Raw genomic sequence first — 18,779 nt, 5'->3', positions numbered from 1 at the left:
GAAGCACAAAGAGGTCTTGAGAGCATCTCTGTGGTGTGCGAGCTTCCTTGACTGTCCCAGCCACTGGGCGGTGCCCCGGGAAGGGAAGAAACGTGTGGAAGGGGATGTTCATACATTTACTGAAATCTGGCTTCCTCTGCTTAGCTCCCACAAGAGGAGAAAGAGTAGAGAGAGCAGCTTCCCCTCCTCTTCCTTCCCTCTGCCCTCACACAAGGCTCGAGAGGAACATTGCCTTCTCCTTTCCTTTGAGAAGTGCTGGCAAGCACAGGCTGTTACAGTCCACCTTGGCATCAGAAACGGTCAGCTGCTTCCCTGCTCCTGCTTGCTTGTTGGCGTGTGGCAGAGGGCATGAGAGAAAGGGGAGAGGCGCTCTCTCTACTCCTGGAGTGAAGCACAGCGAGCATCGTGCGCCTGCAGCTCCAGCCCAGCCCGCAGGCATTTGTCTGCTCTGTAGTTAGCAGGTAAGACATTACAAGTGACTTGTGCAAAGCCCCCTGGTATCCAGCAGGCCTGGAAGACATGATTTAAGGCTGTAAGAAGTGTGTTCACTAGCCTTTATGGAAGTGCCCCGCTACCATTCACGTGGTAATGTTTTCTTTGAAACACAAGGGCGCTTCACAAAGGCTGCCAATGCTGCTGTTAATAATGACAGGAAAAATATTTTTCAGTTACTACATCTCTCTCGGATCGGTATTCTCTTTATCAGAAATAGACTACAGTCCTCCCACAGCAGAAGAGGGCTGGCTATCTTTTTGGTATTTCTTCTCCTCCTGTACAGTCTCTAAAAGGGTGCCTGTGGAGGGGCTTCCTGTCTGTTGCTCCTCCTTCCCAAACTCCCCTACAGGGAGGATGCCACAGCAATCATCTTTTGTCCACAAAAATGTTGGACTGAATCAAAGGTTGTTATGAGTGATACAGCAAAACACACTGTTATGCTGTACCTGCACAGGGAGCGATCTTTTCATTTAAAGACAGTTGCAGCAACAGCAGAGATGTTTGTGGCTAGAGTTTCTGTTTTGTTTTGTGTTTTTTTTGTTTGTTTGTTTTTTGTTTTTTGTTGGTTTTTTTTTTTTTCACTTTCCGAGCATTCGCCTTCTCCCCTTTTGGTTGTTTGCCTTCAAGTTGTGACATGAGATCAGGGGAGCTTAAGAGCTTAAATGACTTCTTAGTGTACCATCATTTCAAGATGAATAAGCGTTCATGAAGACAGCCTGAGGGAAGGGAATTGATGTACTACTTGAATGCCCCGACTTTATAATTCATAGGAAACTCTCTCAGCAGGAGTGTGCCCAGTGCTGAAAACTTTGCCGTGGGGTTTGGATGGATCAAGCAGTAATAAGTCTCCATGGCTGATTGAGGGGGAGGAAGAGGAGAAAGCAATTTAAAAGTAGCAAAAGAAGATACTCCTGACCATTGCTGTAGCCAAATTTTTGCTTCTATGGCCTGTGGAACCACCGCATGATGAGCTGGGGGACTGAGCCCGCTCTCAGTTCCCTCCCTTGCAGCTGCACACAGAATTGCAACCCCGGGTTGGGAACAACTGGCTGAAGGCGAGGCAGCTGGCTGCTCTGCTAAGCTGTTTTGAGATGAGCAATTTTCTGTTAAGGTCAGCGAATGTTTGATGGAATGGGGAGTTCAGAGCAGCATCCCTAGAGAGGTGGAGAAATCCACGAGAAAATAGGGTTAAGACCATGCATCCTCTCTAAAATTGTTTGCATGATCTATTTCAATTTGAATTTATTTGTGCATAATGTGTTTTTCCCAGCAAGGTACAGGAAGAAGGCTTTACTCCAAGATGAATTCACAGTTTGCAGAAGCTCGCATAATATTTCCATTTAGACAGTACTGTCAGGCAGTCATTTTAATGAGTGCTGAAAACCCTAAACCAACTGTAGTCTAATCCTACTGCTTGTTCCTATTTCTGTGTTGACACTCCTGGCACCTCCCAGGCATTTGTGTTCTGCAACCAAACAGCCGCACGTTGGAAGTGAACATCTTTGCCCAAGCTGTCTGCTATTTAATATTGCTTGTCGGTAACTACTGTTCTCAGAAGTTCTGGATGGCAAGGTTTCAAATGCTGAACCATGCACCAAAATAAAGCCAAGCTCCAGATAGCTTGTTTTTCCTCATGTTAGCTATTGTGTTCACCACACTTTCAAGATCATTTTTTGCAAATTTTAGTTAGGAATGCAGTTTTGAGCTACCTGGTGAGAGGGGAGGGGGAAGCAATCTCTGCTTTCACAGCTGGGCTTCCCAGTGTGTGTCTCATTTGTGAGTAAGCATCCCTTATTCCTCCTAAGCATGAGGAAAAGCCTTAAAAACATCTTGGAACATCTTCCTGATTTTTCTCCTTGAATTAGTTACTGTCACATTTCTATCAGACACGTTTCTGCTGCTGTGCTAGAAGCAGGAAGCTTTGCTTGCAGTTCAGGTAGAGGCCAGCTACATGCGTTTTTGATGGTTGTGATAGCCCCGTTATTAATGCCTCAGGGCATGAGTCTTAGTGGTCAGGCTATAGATAGCCTATGGGTCTGATACCTGCTAATCTCATTAACCCTTGGACTTAGCTTGACGTATACTCTCCTAAGTTTATAGTGGTATATTATTGAAGAAAGAACAAAACCACAGGATAGATGATAAAAAGTCATGGCAGAGCATTTTTGCTCTGGTCTCAAACTCTCTGTTGAGAATGGAGTATTTGGATGTAATGTAGTGCCACTGGCATCATTTCTATTGCACTGTTAGGCAAATGTGAGAAGAGCAGTGCTTAAAAATTTCAGTTTTCCGCCTCTCCTTAGGCTTACTCTGTGCCACATCTGCCTTTTCAGAGTAACCTTGCTTGTGTACATTTTATGCATGTAAACATACAGGTAGTAGTAATACGTTTCTAGGTTTTTGGCTATAAATGAACGTTTGGCTCCTCTCCCAAAATACACACAAGCTTGGGTATTATCTTAATACCAGGGCTAATTCATTCCTGGCAGGTGCTGTTTAATGGTACATAGAAATTAAAGGGGTTTTCTATGCTCAGTTTTTGTATGACATTAGCTGTATCACTTTAGATCTGTGTATAATTAGGCTGGTGCAACCTCTAAATTAATTTGAAGGAGCTACAGCTTCAAAGGGTAGTGAATGTTCTAAAAATTTAAGGAAATAAACCACAGTAGTGTAGCTATTGCCCACGCAAAATGGTGGAGCTAATCTAGGTGACTAGCATTTAAACTCCGAAACTCTGTATAGCTCCACCTTACTTGGTTACTTTTGTTGGTCTACTGTTCTAAAACCTTTCCGCTGATTATATGCAGATTCATCTCTCCACAGCATGATGAAGAATGTGTTATGAGATTGATAAAATCCACAGAGACAACTTTCTTGTCTAGCAGCTGATAATGTAAATAGTCATGCTAAGGACAAACCACCAGTAAATTTAATTTCACTAAAAAAAAATGTTGACAACAAAAGCAATTTTTTGCCTTTTTTGCTATTCTCTACCTCATTTCTCCTCCCCACACCAGAAATGACCAGGTAGATGTCATGTGTTGAAACCTAAAAAAATTGCAGCAGTGGCTAAATTGAGTTTATGTGGAGATACATTATTCAGAAGTTGGCAATGAGACAGATGGGAGTAGATGAGGTTAGACTGAAAATCGAGAAAAATTAGAAGGAAGAAAGAATAAAAATACTGATACCAAAAGAAGAAAAAAAAAAAAAAAAAAAAAAAGCTCACACAAGATACCAGGTTAGCAATTAGTGGAAGAGTAAGAGGAAATTAGAGAAAACAAATTTACAGATGATGAGCTTTTGATGCGAGTTCAGCAGGCCACAGATAAGCAGTGATCAGACAAGTCTGAAAACAGACCCATGCTCTATCACAGGGGAGCCACTGTCAGACCTCTGTCATCAGGCAGCAGCTGTGCCTGGACAAATGACTGCTTGCTCTGCTTGGCAGCCAGCACTGCCCCTGGGAGCGTGCCGTGTATATTAAGCTGCCTGAACTTCGGACAAGGAGGTGAGAGGTTTTTACAGGGGCTAATGGTAGCCTCAAAAGGGGGTTTTGACACGTTTGCTGTTCTCGTTCCTCATTGCAAAGTATCTTGCAGATTATCAGAGGCGGCTGTTACAACCACATAAGAATAAGCTAGGGGGCATTCACAGACTGGCTTTAGCTTCAGGGTGCTTTTCTCCCTCAGTTTCCTGCAGAATCAAGAGAAAGCACTTCTTCTGGGGCAACTGAGAGCACCTACAACGAGCTCTTGTGGAGACATGCTGTAGAGGAATTTGCCACTCCCCGCCGGTTGTGGAAAGATCCTAGGGCAAATAAGCTCCTTAGGATAACATCAACCTGTGCAGCTATCCTGTGCTGCCTGGTCTAAGGACCACGAGCAGTGAGTCAGTCACTGACTGATTTTGGAGTCAGTCTTGTGATTTTCAAGGCTCACAATGCTATGATCTCTCCACTGATTCTAAGCACTCCGGGGCACTGTATAGGAACAGCAATCTGTAAGGGTTGCTACAATGCATATCAAGAACATGCTGTAGGGCTGGCACACATTCAGAACGCAAGTAATGGTGATAAGGCATTGTTCAGAGTAAAGATTGGTTTAATTAAAATGCTGATGAATGTTAAAACAGTGCTATAAACTAATAGTCACTTTATTGTCTGTTTGTATTCTCTCCCTATCTTATCTGCCTGTATATGGCTGCTGAAGCGGGCGTACATTTCTACCAGAGCAAAACCACGTAAAACACAACTCCTAATTGCTGTTCATAATGTATTTCTTTGTGAAATTCTAATTGTGGGTCTCACAGTTAAATAATCAGAGATCTGAAAGAGAGCGTAAGAATTTGTACTAACTGACTATGAGTCAAGTGAGTGAAATATAAGCCTAGTCTCACTATGCATCTAGGCTCTGAGCCAAGGAGAGGGAATGTCTGGGTGTCTTCTTCTCATTCATTTAGCATAATTTCCCTTCTGTTTCCTTAGCAGTTAATTAGTGTGTTGTGTTTTTTTTATGGTTGCAGTGGGGGATAAGACAGTGATGTCTTTCCTAACTTGCCACGTGACCTCAGTCATAGTAGATCTTGGTAGTGCAAAGCTGGCAGGCACCAGCATTAATCTCAAATGACCATCTCCTGTGCCAATACAAAAAAAAACAAAACAAGCAAACAAAAAATGTAAACCTCTGTAGTTATACAAAAGCTAGATCAGTAGATGACATTGGAGAACCAGTCGTTTAGACTTTCTTATGTATTACCTCCTGCATGGCTGTCTTCAAATAGTTTTGATGTCATCCAGTGAAGGGATGTAGTATCATAAGGAAAATCTAATGCACAGGATCGTTCCAGGTAGTCATGAAAAGCCCTTGTGGAAAGGGGAAGGGCAGTGGGAAAGACTCTAAAAGATACTGTAATGGAAAGCCAGCAGAAATGTATCTTGTTCCAATGAAAATGGGAAACACCAAACAGAGGAATTGGTCACTGTGGGCTACTTAAGCAAGTAAAAGTACAATATTAACAACACTAGGAAACTGAAAACTGGAAGGCCACCAAAATAGGCTCTTATATTCCAAGTTCAGTGCACATGAGAAAAATGGAGACAGCCAGAAAATACATTGAAAAAGGTGCCAAGAGGTTAAAGGTAATATGAAGGGACTGTTGTATGTCCTGAAGGCACAGTGCAGCAAAATGACTTTACCAAGAAAATACTAATGGTAATTAATTTGTAATGGGGAGATAAATTTTGGGACCAGTTCTTATTCCCACTAAAACTAATTGGACTTTTGCCATGAAGTTTATTGGGAAGGGGATTAAACTTTGAATAACAGCTTGGTTAAGAAATCATTGATGTAATTGTGAACTGCTGGGAAAAAGTAACTAAGAAATACATAATGAAATATCATCACTTGAACAAATATAGCTGAGGTGTCCCTTTGGGTATTTATAGAACTGATAGAACCGCTAGTTGTTAAAATATCAGAGGGAATTGAGGAGATATTGGGAGACTAATGAAGTATCAGCATGTCACAGGCTTTAAAAATTGAATTAAGAGTAACTATGGAAACAATTGTTTTAAGGGCATGGTTCAAGATTGAAAGTAATAGTATAAATATGAAAGCAGGAGGAGAAAATTTATTCATATGGAGGCAAATAGTATAATGAGACCCAAATATGACACAGGTGTACTACAGTAAACTAAACCATGTAAATTAGCAAGTTCCAAGTTCCTTTTTTTTTTTTTTTTAAAGATGGTGACAGGTTAGTAGAGTACAGAGTAGCATTAAGACTTTTACAGAGGTATTTGATGCTCTGTTGCACAATTTCTTAAGGGAAATACAAAATCAAGTCAGCTTGGGCTGAAATTCATTTAAAGGTATCACAAGCTGGCCACTGAACTGCAGACAGAAATTAAATCTGAATAGCAGTCAGCATTCATGGGGATATGCATGAGGATATGTACTCAGTAGTATCCTTTAAAGGTCAAGATATGGTCCAGTATGTGGAGGATAAAGCACTAATTAAATGTGAAAATGATACTAAAGTAAAGAGAATGATTAACAGCACAGAGGAGAGAGGGAATATAAACGGTTCTAGTTGTTCTCTAGAGATGCCACAGATCTAATAAAGTGAGGCTAAACTTAAAGAAAAGCAAATAAATAAATGATAATGGCAATCATTAACAGTACTTTGTGCCCATTAGGCAACAAATAAATTTTATGAAGCCACAAATACATTATAGTCGTCTGTGACGAATTTGTCTTTCTTAAATGCTTATTTGGGCTTTACAAAGCAGATCAGAAAACTGAAATTCAGAAAGCAGCAGTATAAATAGCATTAATAAAATGATAATTTGCTTGATATCTTTTCATTAATCTGAGAGGAACATTTCCTTTTAACCACTTACAATGCTCAGAGTAGGTTGGAAGTTGCATACCCAGATAGTACAGTTGGAGAGCTCCAAATTTTGAAGTGTTTATTATGAGTGGGGAATGAGGAATGAAGGGGTAGGTACCAGAGCATTTCCATGATTGTGCTGGGTCAGACCAAAGAGCTACCGAGCACAGCTTCCTGTCTTCAGCAATGGTTGTAAATGGTTGTTTAGAGAAGAGCAGGACAAGCACATATACTTCTCTTCAGTAACTCTTCCCCAGACTCTAATTGTTTCCAACTAAGGGACCCTGAATCACTTGTGCATTTAGTAACTCTGAAGGATTTATTTCCCTTGAACTTTTCTAGCCTCTCCTTGATCCAGTGCAAACGTTTAGCATTGATACTCTCCCCTGGCAAAAAGCTCTGCAAGTGTAATAAGCATTGTGTGAAGTATCACCTCCTCCTTCTCTTTGTTTTGAAGATGGTTGTTGTTAACTGCATTTGACACTCTCCAGTATTTGTGCTGGGAGGCTTGAAAAGCAGTCATACTTTGTTGCCCTGTCTATGCTCCTCATGCTTTTGTGACTCTTCCTGTGTTGCCTCTTTCTCACACTTTTTTACCTGAATGAGGGGCATACTAGTGTTCCCCATACAGATGCCATTCCATGTCATGTTATACAAAAAACTAGATTTGTGAGTGGATCTCGGGCACCAGAAGTCAAAAAAATTACCTCGGAGTTGTATCTTTGGTGTTTTATAGTATGCTTTTTGGCCTTGCAAGAAAAGCCTGAATGCATGAACTGAATGCAATTACTGCAATGGGACCTTCCGAACAGAGAAGGAGAGGCAATTTGAGATGTATGAGCTATTGTATATATCCCACTGGACAGTTTCCACAAGTCATCAGGGCTTCCCAGCATCACAAGCAAGACGAGAGCAGAAACCAGCCAACAGGACCCCTTTCTGAGAGAGCTGCAGCCTGGCCACAGGATTTAGTGCCAGGGTGCCTGGCTGCAGCAGTGACCCCCATGGAGGGGGGGAGAATGCGAAATACGCACTCAGGGTTTAAGACACAAACACTACTGCTCTGCCTTGGATTTTCCCAGAGAAAAAAGGGGGACCCATGCCATCACCCTTCCTGTCTGAGCATTTGAGGAGGCTCTTGCTAAGCTATCTGAGAAAAAGCAGAGAGGTTCCCAGCGAGATACCATGCCTAGTGTGCCAAACTGTCATACATCAGTGTCTTTGTCAGTGTAGAAAAGGAAGCTGTGTCACACTGCGCATTAACTCTACACAGTTGCGGCTTTCACTAAAGGGTCTTAAATCTTTTTTTGTCTTCCTGTCACTACTGTGTGGACTTTACTTCAGTCCTATGGTATTCCAAGAATATCTTGTGCACAATCATTTGCAAGTATATGCCTTTGCATGCTGAAACGCTGGAATGTCCACTAAAGACAAAGAATGACCGTGAAATTGCAAAGTGTTTTTCCATGAATCTTCAGGAGTCATTTGCTAAGTTTAGTCTTGCTCTTATTAGGAATGACCCAAAATGCTGGATACTGTTTTTGACCCTTCCATGTTTCTGACCTATAATGTTTTGCTCTTCTCAAAAGTAACATATTAATAGAAAAAAAGGGCTGCCTTTTTCGCTCCCTTGTTTTTCTTTACTGAAAACCATGTCTGTAGCCTTTTTGCCTTCTGTTTCCACAGTCCATTGAGCAATAACAGAAGTCTTTTTTTATTTCCAAGTGGGAAGGAATAGCTGAAACTGAATCTTGCTGAAGCCTGAGAAAGGTTTCTTTTTTAACTCACAAATAAAAACCTGCTAGTTTGAACTGAAAAAGTGTTTTCAAATTAAGGACAATGCAGTTGCCTTACTGCTCTGTGCTGTACTCTGCTGCTACGAAGCACTTTTCCCAAGATGGACTGCTAAGATAACAGAGGCAGGACCGAACTTTGTGATGGCGCCGTTTTGTTTGTGGGGAGGAGAGCACCTTTTCCTCTTGTGTTTATGGCTTGAATAAGGTCATGGCTTCCAGGAAAGAAGCTTCCCAGCGGGAAGCCTCTCTGCCTGTCTGCTGTATGTGGTAGCCCTGCTGCAAGACCTCTGTGCCCTGCCTGGGGGCTTTGAATGCTAGGCAAAGGCAGGAGAGCCAAGGCTGTTGAACCTGGCCAGGCAAGCAGTGCATGCCACAGCCCATGTTTGCCGGTACTGCTAATGTGTTAGAAAATGCTGCTTCTCTCTGCTTGCACAAGGTTGCTGTAATAACAGATACACCCATGTTGAACTACAGAAACTGGTAATACCCTTCTTATCTAATGTTGAAAGTGCTGGAGGTTGGTGTTGTGGCAGATTCTTTGCAAGCTTTTGCAGTTCTAGACACATGCCGCTTCGTTGTTTCTAACATTCTGCTGCCATTGGCAGGCTTCCCATTACATAATGTTGACCCATATTTGTGATTTGTGACATTTTTTGCTAAACACTGTCAGGGATAATCCACCTCAGAATAAACTTTCTGATTATAGGCTGAGGCTCTGTCATCCTTTAGCACAAATGTAATTTGTGCCTCAGATAATGCTATTCCTTGTTCAGGAGACAAGCCGCGTGTACAGTTCTCTCAGATAAGAGGAACACTAGGATAGTGCTGTGTGCTTCGAGACTGAAATACCTAGGGCAGCACGGAGTGACTCCAGCACAGTAAATGGAATAAAATCTGGGAGTAATTTGAGCTTTACAGAGCATTTATGCCTATCCCAGGTGATGGGAATAGCTATCGGCTGAAGGAAGTATGTCTGAAGAGTGACTCTGCAAAAAGCTGTCACAGGCAGGTCTGGCTTGTTTCATGCTTCGGAAGGGCAGAGCTGTGGAATAGGTTTCTCTGTGGCATCGTTCCACAGGAGTCTGCCAGTATTTGTACACTAACTAGTCTTTTCTTCAAAAAAAAAAAAAAAAAAAACGGTTATGTTGTGGGGAGATAAATAGATGCAGTTCAGCCAGAAGTTATTACTAAAAAGCAGCTGAGAAACGAGAGGCCTTGGAGGACTGGGAACACCCCCAAGGCTGTCTGCTTTCAAATATCTATGCAAAATCCATCAGTCCTTAAAATCCTGATCTCACTGACTCAAAATAAAAAGTAGATGAGAGAATGGTGTAGTAAATAGAGGCAGAGAGAATAAAATGGGAATTTTCTCAGTATTCAACAACAGTGTCTGCCTCAAATGGACTTTACGTAATCTTGTAGAAAATAAGTAACGTGGTTGTTGTGTGAGCTGCTGAGAAGTCTGCCACAGTTGTGGAAAGGAACGAACGTGGAGCATAAGGCTGAGAGACTAAACACAGCGTCTTCAAAGAAAGAAATTACCCAGCCTTATGTAGGAGATGACGGTGTGCTAAGAACAGTCGCAATATGAGTAGGAAGGGTTTGCTTCTATGCAGGGAATGAATGGTTGTCAGCCAAAATTAAAACCTGATGAATGCAGTCTCACCCACTTTCATTTCTTCCCTCTCAGATTCTACATTTGTCCTCGTTCTGTCTGTGTGTTCATTCATATATTCCTCTCCCTCACCACCTCCCCGTTGACTCACACTCTCCCTCCCTGTCTGTTATTGCTTCTTTTTCATTTTCTCTTCCTTTAGGTTTCCTTCCCACTCACTCCATTTTTCCTCTGTCTGACCCTTCTTCACACGTTTTCATTTGAGATGAAAAAACAGCAGAGGCAGAGGAGCAGAAAATAGAAGGTGAGCGAGAGAGGGAGGGAGCAGAGAGGAGATGGAGCAGGAAGGGTGCTCAGCATTGTGCTTTCTTCCTGCGCTGCACCACAGCCCTTTGAAGGTGCTGTGGAAGTCAGGGCTCCTCAAATCTGTTCCCTTCTCCCAGACAGCAGCTCTTGGCAGTGGCTTTGTGAAAGATAATGCCAGAGCTCATTTCCTCAGCTTAGTGTCCCTAGGAACCATCATAAAGAACAGGATGATCCTGAAGTCTGGTGGAAAGCCACCTGAGTGACAAACATCTGACTGTGCATGGAGCTTGGGACCGCATCAGATCATGGAGCACGCACTGGGGGAGGGTTGGGAGGCTGCTGGGGCTCCACTGGCGGACGGGAGCTTTAGGGGTACCTGGGGCTTGCCAGCTGGCGGCACTGGCCCGGAGGCAGCACTGCCACAAGGCTGTCAGGGACCTGCGTGGGGTAATTTATCAGTGGCCAAACGGGGCCAGTTTCGGTTTTGTGAAACAAAAGAGCAGAGCAGAGAGGTGCCAGGAACGCTGATTGTGCCGTGAGGTAGGAAATGGACTGAAACTGGTTTATCTGGGGGCAGGCAATCCCGTCTGTACCCCGATCCCAGATTTGACCTGGGAAAGCGCAGTGATTCCACAGCCCCGAGCCCGGGCTCTGCCCTTCACCTGGCCGTGGCCCTGCGCTGAGGGGCCGAGCTGTCCCGCACGGCGGGTGCGGTGCTGCGAGCCTGTTCGCTTCTGCTCCGCTCGCTCCGGGGTCAACGTGTTTCTGCCAGCCCCGTGCCTGCGCCTGGCGCCGTTAGCTGCGGTGGGGTGGGGTGGGGTGGGGTGGGGCTCCTGCCCCCGCCGGGAGAGGAGCGCTCCTGGCAGGCGTTTGTCCTTCCCGCCCAGCGGGGAGGGCGGCCAGAAGCGGCGGCTGCGGCCCCCTGCAGCATTTGCCCCCTCCCCGCCGGCACGGGAGCGCCCGCGGCAGGTGCGGGGCCGCAGAGGGGCGGCGGCGGCGCTGGGCTCCCCGCGGGGCGCCTCAGCCGCTGCCTGAGGAGCGCCTCAGCCGCTCGCGCGCCGCCGGCCGTTGGCAACGGTCGCGCCGCGAGGGGCCGGCGCGTGCCCGCGGCCGTTACATAAGGGCGGGGGGGGAGCGGGCGAGCGGCGCCGCGGCCCCTTTAAACGCGGCCGCCCCCTCCCCGCTCGCTGCGGTGCCGGCCCCGCTCCGCGCTCGCTCCCCGCCCGCCCGCCCCGCCCGGCGCCCAGGCACAGCAGGGAGCGGCGAGGGGCGCGATGGAGGCTCCGCGCCTGGCGCCCACCATGAGCGGCCCCGGCAGCCCCTGCGAGGAGGTGCTGAAGAACCTGAGCCTGGAGGCCATCCAGCTCTGCGAGAGGGACGGTAAGGCCGCGCCGCGCCGCGCCGCCCTTTGTCCGCCGCCGGCGAGAACAAAAGGCGGGGGCCGGGCGGGTCAGCACCGCGGACAGCGGCGGGCGGCCCGCGGGGGGCAGCGCGGCTTCCCGGCCGGGGGGCAGCCGCCGCTGGCCTGCCGGGACACGGCCGCGCCCGGCTCTCGGCCGGCCCAAAGAACTTCGGGGCTGCGTGGCCGCGGCGTGCTCCGGGCGGGCGGCGGGCGGCAGCAGGTGCGCCTGGCGGGGAATGGCGGTCCCGTGCGAGTGCGTGGCACGGCGGCCTTAACGCAACTATTGCCTCGCCGCGGCTGGATTTCAGAGCCTGTCATGGGCGCTGTGTGCAGGAACAGGCAGCCAGCGTCCTCAGTCCTTTTTTTTTTTTTCCACAAATTAGTTCTGATGAAATACTTCGCTCCGTTGACCAAGATCGACTTAATCTTTTAAACAATGACATTCTGTGAGCTCTCTGTTTGTCTTGAAAAAATCAAGTAATTGCTGATGCACTGAGAAGTCTTGTCAGTAATCATTTTTGCAGTGGCATTGGGAATTCTTTGATTTTTTTTTTGATATCTGCTTTAAGGTAGAATATCCACTTCCATCCACTCATGCCTAATACACTACTTAGAAAATCTGAACTGCATATACGGTAGTAGAGGCTGGGCTTGTTTTGTTAAAGCACTATTTCACGTTTGTTTCTTTTTATTGATGCTAGCAAGAAGTGAAAATGGAAAAATTATGCAATCCCTAATATTTGTCTGCCCCAGGCAGTCGTGGTGAAGTACTCCATGTTAATCATCACAGACGCTATTTGGCTCAGCACTCTGTAGTTAAACATGCTTGATTTCTGTGAAGCAGAGTCAGATAGACCGGCAGATGGAAAAAATACAGTGTTTTTAATTTTTCATTTTAATTCCTGTTTGAGTAGGGTTCACAATAAAACAACAGCTTTCATGTAGATCTGACTTGACAAACCGATCTCCATCAAGCAAGCCCCTGTCATACGGGGTCGTTGCTTCCTACCAGATGTGGTCGAATTTCTGAAAGGGGCACCTACATTGGGCATACAAAATCTGCAACTCAGTGCCTTGCTTGGCACAAGATCGTGCTGGAGCATACTTCAGTATTTCCTACAGGTGGCACTTATGTATCAAAAAGCTTGTTTAAATGGGATCATAAAAACAAGCAAAGCAAAGATTTGGGTGTTAATCTTTCTAGGTAAGCATGCAAATGCATGTGCAACACATTTATATCCCCAACTGTGTACATGGGTTTAGTTAGTGCATTTATATTATAAATACTTATGATTCATTTTAGATTATCTTAGCTGTGAAAGACTGAGCTGTCAGAATGGTATGCTGGTATCACTGAGGTCAAAGTTTTGCAATAAACATAAATATGTGTTACCTGTCATGAATTAAGCTCAATTTTAATCTTTTGAAAATGTCCTTCATCCCTAAACAATAGCAGCCATGAGAAGACAGCCAACGAAATGGTAGCATAGCAAATTCAACCATGATATAAATTCTGCTGCACTCTTAATTTGGAATTGCGGGCAATGTTGCAGTAAAACTGTAAGCAATAATGAAATATTTATTCAGATAACAAAATATTTTTCTTGTATTTTTAAGATGAGGGAATTAATATTGAAACATTTTGTATTCAGAAAACTGGGTTATACCTTCTGTGGTAGAATATACAGGAGCCAGAAATCCAGGAATCCGAGTGGGCAATTAATAATATCACAATCCATATCTTTTTAGATTTTTTTTCCTGTTTGTTTCAGGTTTTTTTTACAGGTATCACCACCTGTCTTAATGAATCAGACCATTTAGAAAACTTAAAAATTTCAGGCAAAATAAAACAAATTATGCATTTTGGAGATCTTTAAATAAAAACACCTAGTAAGATTTGGTTTAAAGTGATTGCAAAATTATAAAGCCAATTAACAGCTCTTATTTTCAGCATTCTTTGTTATTTATGAACATATCTTGTTTTTTTTTTCTTATTTTAGTTGTGTCTACTAGCACAGCTTTGTAGTAGTCTGTTGCACAGGGTAACATTTAGTTCCTTAGAACTCTAATGAACTCACTTTGCAGGAAAAAAGCACATCATTTGTTGCTTTCCTTTGCCGTATCTGAATGTTGCAGCCATATTTTTGTGAACTTAGGCAGGGAAAGAATGTTTGAGCTGTGTTTAAAATTCTGGTGACCATTTTATGAAATCTGTATTGACCCTACCTGGGTATTAACCTTTAGTAGATAGATGGCCTTTGTGTCATGAACAGGCCAATTCTGTGAGTGTATATATAACTTCAGAAATTTTGAAAAACTCTCCTTCTCAGAAACATGGTAGAAAGAACAATCCCAGATTTTAGGAGCTGAATTTCCTTGGTTGTGCAGGGCTCCCCCTACAGATGCTGCTCTTGGGCTGCTGGAGTCCTGCCAGTAGGAGAGCAGCGACGCTGTCATCTGCTTTCTGTGCTCCCGCAGTTGGCACAGGCAGCTGGGGAGAGAAAGGCACCTATCCAAATGCAAAAAGGAGAAAAGCAGAGCAGCAAATCTTCAGTGAGGATGTTGGGACTTGGGAATGTTGGACTGGGAGAGGAGCAAAAGGACTGGCCCAGAAGGCACACGGGCATGGAGCTAGTAGAGACAGGCTGTGGCTGGTCGAGGGCGGAAGAACAGAAGAAACTTAAAAGGTGGAGATGTTTATGAGGATTAAATTGATGTGAAAATGGGTGGGAAGAATGACCTTGAATGAGAATGGGAAAATAAAATGAAGTAGCAAGGGAGGCGATCCAGATTTGGATGGGGTACCCAGAGAAAAAAAGTTGGGAAAATAAGAGGAGTAGGTGTTCACCCAGACTAGATGAGTTGGGTGAATGAGGATGGAATTAGAATTGGGAGCCTGTGAAGAAGAGAAAACCTGGAGGCCTGTCTGCAAAGAAGAGATGGAAAGTATGAGAATGTGGGTGGGGGAATGTGGCGGCTTGGACCACAGAGGTTAGGGGTAAATGAATGTAACTGGGACTTGCTGAGCAAAGAGGCTGGGACCAAAATGACAGCCTTAGGAATGAAGAACAGAACTTCTGGAGGGTGGCTGGGCAGCGGAAGAAGGGGCAGGACAGGACCAAGCTCAAGGAAGAGGACAGAAGTAGCTATCTTTTGGTGTGATAGGCAGACCAAGGTCAGTATGTATGAGTACATGCAACGTTCCATAGCCAGACGCCATCTCCTTGTTTATTTACCAGCAAAAATATCTAAAATCCCCTGGCAAAGCATGACATCCTTTTTCAGTGCTTATCTGTGTGAAGGATGGCAGTCTGGTATGGCTGACAGCAGGCTCTTCAGGTGGTAGCTATGCAGGTAGCTGGTAACTGTGCACCTAAATGTTCCAACGCTGCTGGTTACCCGTGCGAGGATTGATACGAAGCTACAGGCAGAATTTCAGCTTTTGTTCAGGTGCTGTTTTGTAAGACCTGAGAAATGGCAGACATAATGGGTTGTTAGGGTTACCAAGTTAAGCTCTTAAAGCTAGGAAATGGTGAAAAGTACGGTCCTCTGTGCAGAACTGGCATGGTGCTAGGACATTGAATGCTGTGCAGTGAATACTGGGGATGTTGAGTGGTGGTGTTGGAAGCAAAGTAGGGGAAGAAATAATGGAGAAAAAAAAATTGTCTGACCTTCATGAAGCTGAGCAAGAGCTACCTACTTATCACAGGGATTTGTTACTTTTGTTCCTCCTTTTCTGAGTGCTTGATTCTGGGACCATGCTATCAGGATTTCAAGGGTACTGGGAGTCATCATTTGCAGGTAATGTCAGTGAGAGTGGGACTTTGAACATACAAAAAGCACAGTGCTAAATGCTTGGGGAAGGGGGAGAAGAGATAATGATGTTAAATAGGCGTTGAAAGTAACTTTTTTTTTTTAATTTCTCCATGCCTCACTTTTCCACGTGTAAAATGGAAGTAATATTATTCCTTATTTCTTTCCCTCACAGAGATGTTTTCAAAATAAACTAATGAATGTTTGTTAAGCAGCCAGGCACCATAGTAGCCTGGAAAACCCATGAGGTACTTGGAAAAGCCCATGATTAAATTCATAATTTTGTGTTCAGAGCAGGATCTGAATAATGTGTAACAAATAAGTCCTGGGACTACACACTGAACAATAGTGAATGGCTGTTACAAGAAAAATAGTTCATTATGTACGCACTATTCAATATGTTGAATGAGTTAGAATTTGTGTAGAAAAACAGTATGTAATCATGCAATTAAAGACTATATCATAATTTGAACACACAAAGGGGACAATTTAAGGTTATTCAAGTATGCTTCATTCTGATGTTTCTAATTATTGATGGTTTAAACTATACAGTCTTACTAACATGTTCTTAAAGTGTGTTTTTTTTTCTTTCTCTCTCTTTTTTTTTTTTTTCCCTTCTGTGTGCCCATAATATATGAAGATAGTATTTGGGTGTCAGGATCACAACTGGAATTGGTGTCTTAGCCAGCTTCAGTTACATAAATCAAATTGCATTTTTTTCCATAAAATTTCATCTTAGTTGGCAGAACTTCAAATTAGCAAAGCTAGGTTTTTTGTTTGTTTATTTGTGACAAGCAATAATGCTACTTCAGGTAGGAGACAGAATCTTTCATATGGCTTCAAAAGTTCTCTTGTTGCAAATAAAAGTACTTATTATCAGTTCAGCTTGACATTTTTGCCAGAGGCAAAAATTTCCACGTGTAACATTCCTTACTGTTAGGACACAGAGGTATATTAAAAGGGTCCAAGCAACTATTTGAAGTCTTCATGAATGATGTTTAGAATTGTGGAAGAGAAGAATAATGATTTGGTTGTATCTTCCACTTCATCTCGCTAATGCAAATATTTTACACTCTCGTTTTGTATCATAAGCAATGATGCCATTAATAACTAGCGAGACTTTGCTGAAAAAGAACTTTAAAACATTCCTGCGTCAAGAAATGCAATTATTTCTATTCTTCCTTAATCTTCCTTAATATTCTTTATTTTTAGAGTCATTTTCCTTCCTCCTTCCTCCCTCCTCTTCTCCTTTTAGAGCATTGTGCAAATCTGTTTGATAGATTATTAACTGTTTGGTCTGTCAACAACCAAGCTACGTATGATTAGCTATTTAAGTCTTGTCTGCTATTTTATTTGTGTCCCCAGCTGACTCAGTTATTGCTCACTGAAACTTTTCTAGATCCGCTGTAAATCATCTCAAATGCTTGATGTGTAATTATGCAAGTTTCACATACAGAAACACTGTTCTCTCCCAGTGCTATAAGCTGATATTGCTAGGTTGAAACTCAAGTGTATGATGAGTTTTTTGTAGTCAATTTTCAACCCACTGTTTTAAATTAGGGTATTTTAAACATTACTGCCTCCCATGTATGTCCCTTCTTTTGTAGCTTTTGTTCTTCCAGATTATAATTTCCAAACACATTTTTATTTATTCTGTAGCAGAATCCATTTTATCACTTTCTGACTATGTTTCCAAGCCACACCATGTTTGCAGCTCCTATTTTGATGTTGTCTGCAATAAAGAAATGTGATGAATCTTTCCAGAACGTTTGTGAAGATGCTTATTTATCCTGGGAAAAAGCTGTGGGCTTTGTGGTAGTCTGTGAGGCACCTGAACTCCTTTCATGCTTTGCTGTGTGTCAGTCTCCTCTCTGCCAGCCAATGTTCAGCCTTGCAGATCAAGTTCTTAGTAAGTACCATGGCAGGAGGAATCATTTAGGGAAGAGAAATACTACTGCCTCCAGCATTTGAGGAGTAGGATTGTCAAGCCACCCCCACACTTAAAATTTCACATAAACTGAAAATCTCAAAGACAAAAGCTGTTTTTCTTGAGTAAATGTTGTTAGTAACCTCTTCATCTGTTCAGCTTCTATCTTAAACTATACGTAGCAGTTTTCTTCTCAGCCTACTATGTAGTCAAACTTCTCTGAGCTTGTTAGTTACCCTGCAGTTATGCCTGTAACCTAAATCAGTCTGTGCTACAGGCCACTTCAGCTTTTACAGGACCCTTCCAGTGAGGTCCTTGATCCCAGAAGTCGTAGGTTCTAGAATGAACAGAAGACTGTTTTGTTGGGGGAGGAAGGGTTATGTCACATTCTTATGTAGAGATGTATTGTATTTCCTCATTCATTTCTGAATTGGTTTCAGTCAGGCATCATTGTTTTAAATTGGCTCCAAAGACTTGCTGAAGCTTATCTTCCTGACCTTGGTTTTTCGGTCTGGGACTTTTCTGCCTCATTAATTTTGTTTTTTTTCTCCTCCATGATCTAGAAAGATCACCTTCTTTACCCATTCCCTGTAATTTGTTCTACCTGTTATTACTCATGGCTTCTGTAAAGCAGGTTTGGAGGCCCCAGCTTTTGGAATAGGGTAGGTTTCAGTTCTCTTTGTGCTGTTGAAGTAGTGTCAGCATCTTTACGCATGACTGAGAAGGTAATCTTTAAAAGTCCTTCCAGTCTGGGCTTGTTTTTCTTTGTCTGCTTTGTACAGTAGGTATGTCTGCCATGCTGCTAGCATGCATGGCCTTTTGTGCTTTTTGTAACCTGGAAAGCTATTTTTAATTCTGGCAGAATATGGCCCAGAATCATCCACTGTTTTCTTGTGTCTTGATAGAAGTTTTAGGCATATCACTTGGAGTACTTTTTCCAAGTCACACAATCATAGCAGGGTTTGAATTGGAAGAGACCTTAAAAGCTCATCCACTTCCAGCCTCTGCCATGGGCAGGGATACCTCCCA

General features: G+C 43.5%; 1 protein-coding gene across 5 annotated transcripts in view; it reads left to right on the top strand.

Moving 5' to 3' along the window:
* The window catches only part of PHYHIPL (phytanoyl-CoA 2-hydroxylase interacting protein like), a 126,040-nt gene that overhangs the window by 82,141 nt on the left and 25,120 nt on the right, over positions 1–18,779 (top strand). Inside the window, exon 1 of one of the 5 annotated variants that reach the window (XM_068688770.1) lies at positions 11,511–11,988. The exons of 2 other annotated variants lie outside the window; for them this stretch is intronic. In XM_068688770.1, coding sequence (XP_068544871.1) covers positions 11,883–11,988 — 106 coding nt within the window. In that variant the 5' untranslated portion in view covers positions 11,511–11,882. Of the gene's footprint in view, positions 1–11,510; positions 11,989–14,804; positions 14,957–15,753; positions 15,812–18,779 lie in introns of those variants that run through there. 2 more of the 5 variants (XM_068688772.1, XM_068688773.1) reach the window with 2 other exon arrangements.

Source organism: Anas acuta, chromosome 7 (genome assembly GCF_963932015.1).
Source record: "Anas acuta chromosome 7, bAnaAcu1.1, whole genome shotgun sequence".
Lineage (NCBI taxonomy): Eukaryota > Metazoa > Chordata > Aves > Anseriformes > Anatidae > Anas > Anas acuta.
Note: the sequence above shows the minus strand (reverse complement) of the source record. Positions and strands in the feature narration are given on the sequence as shown.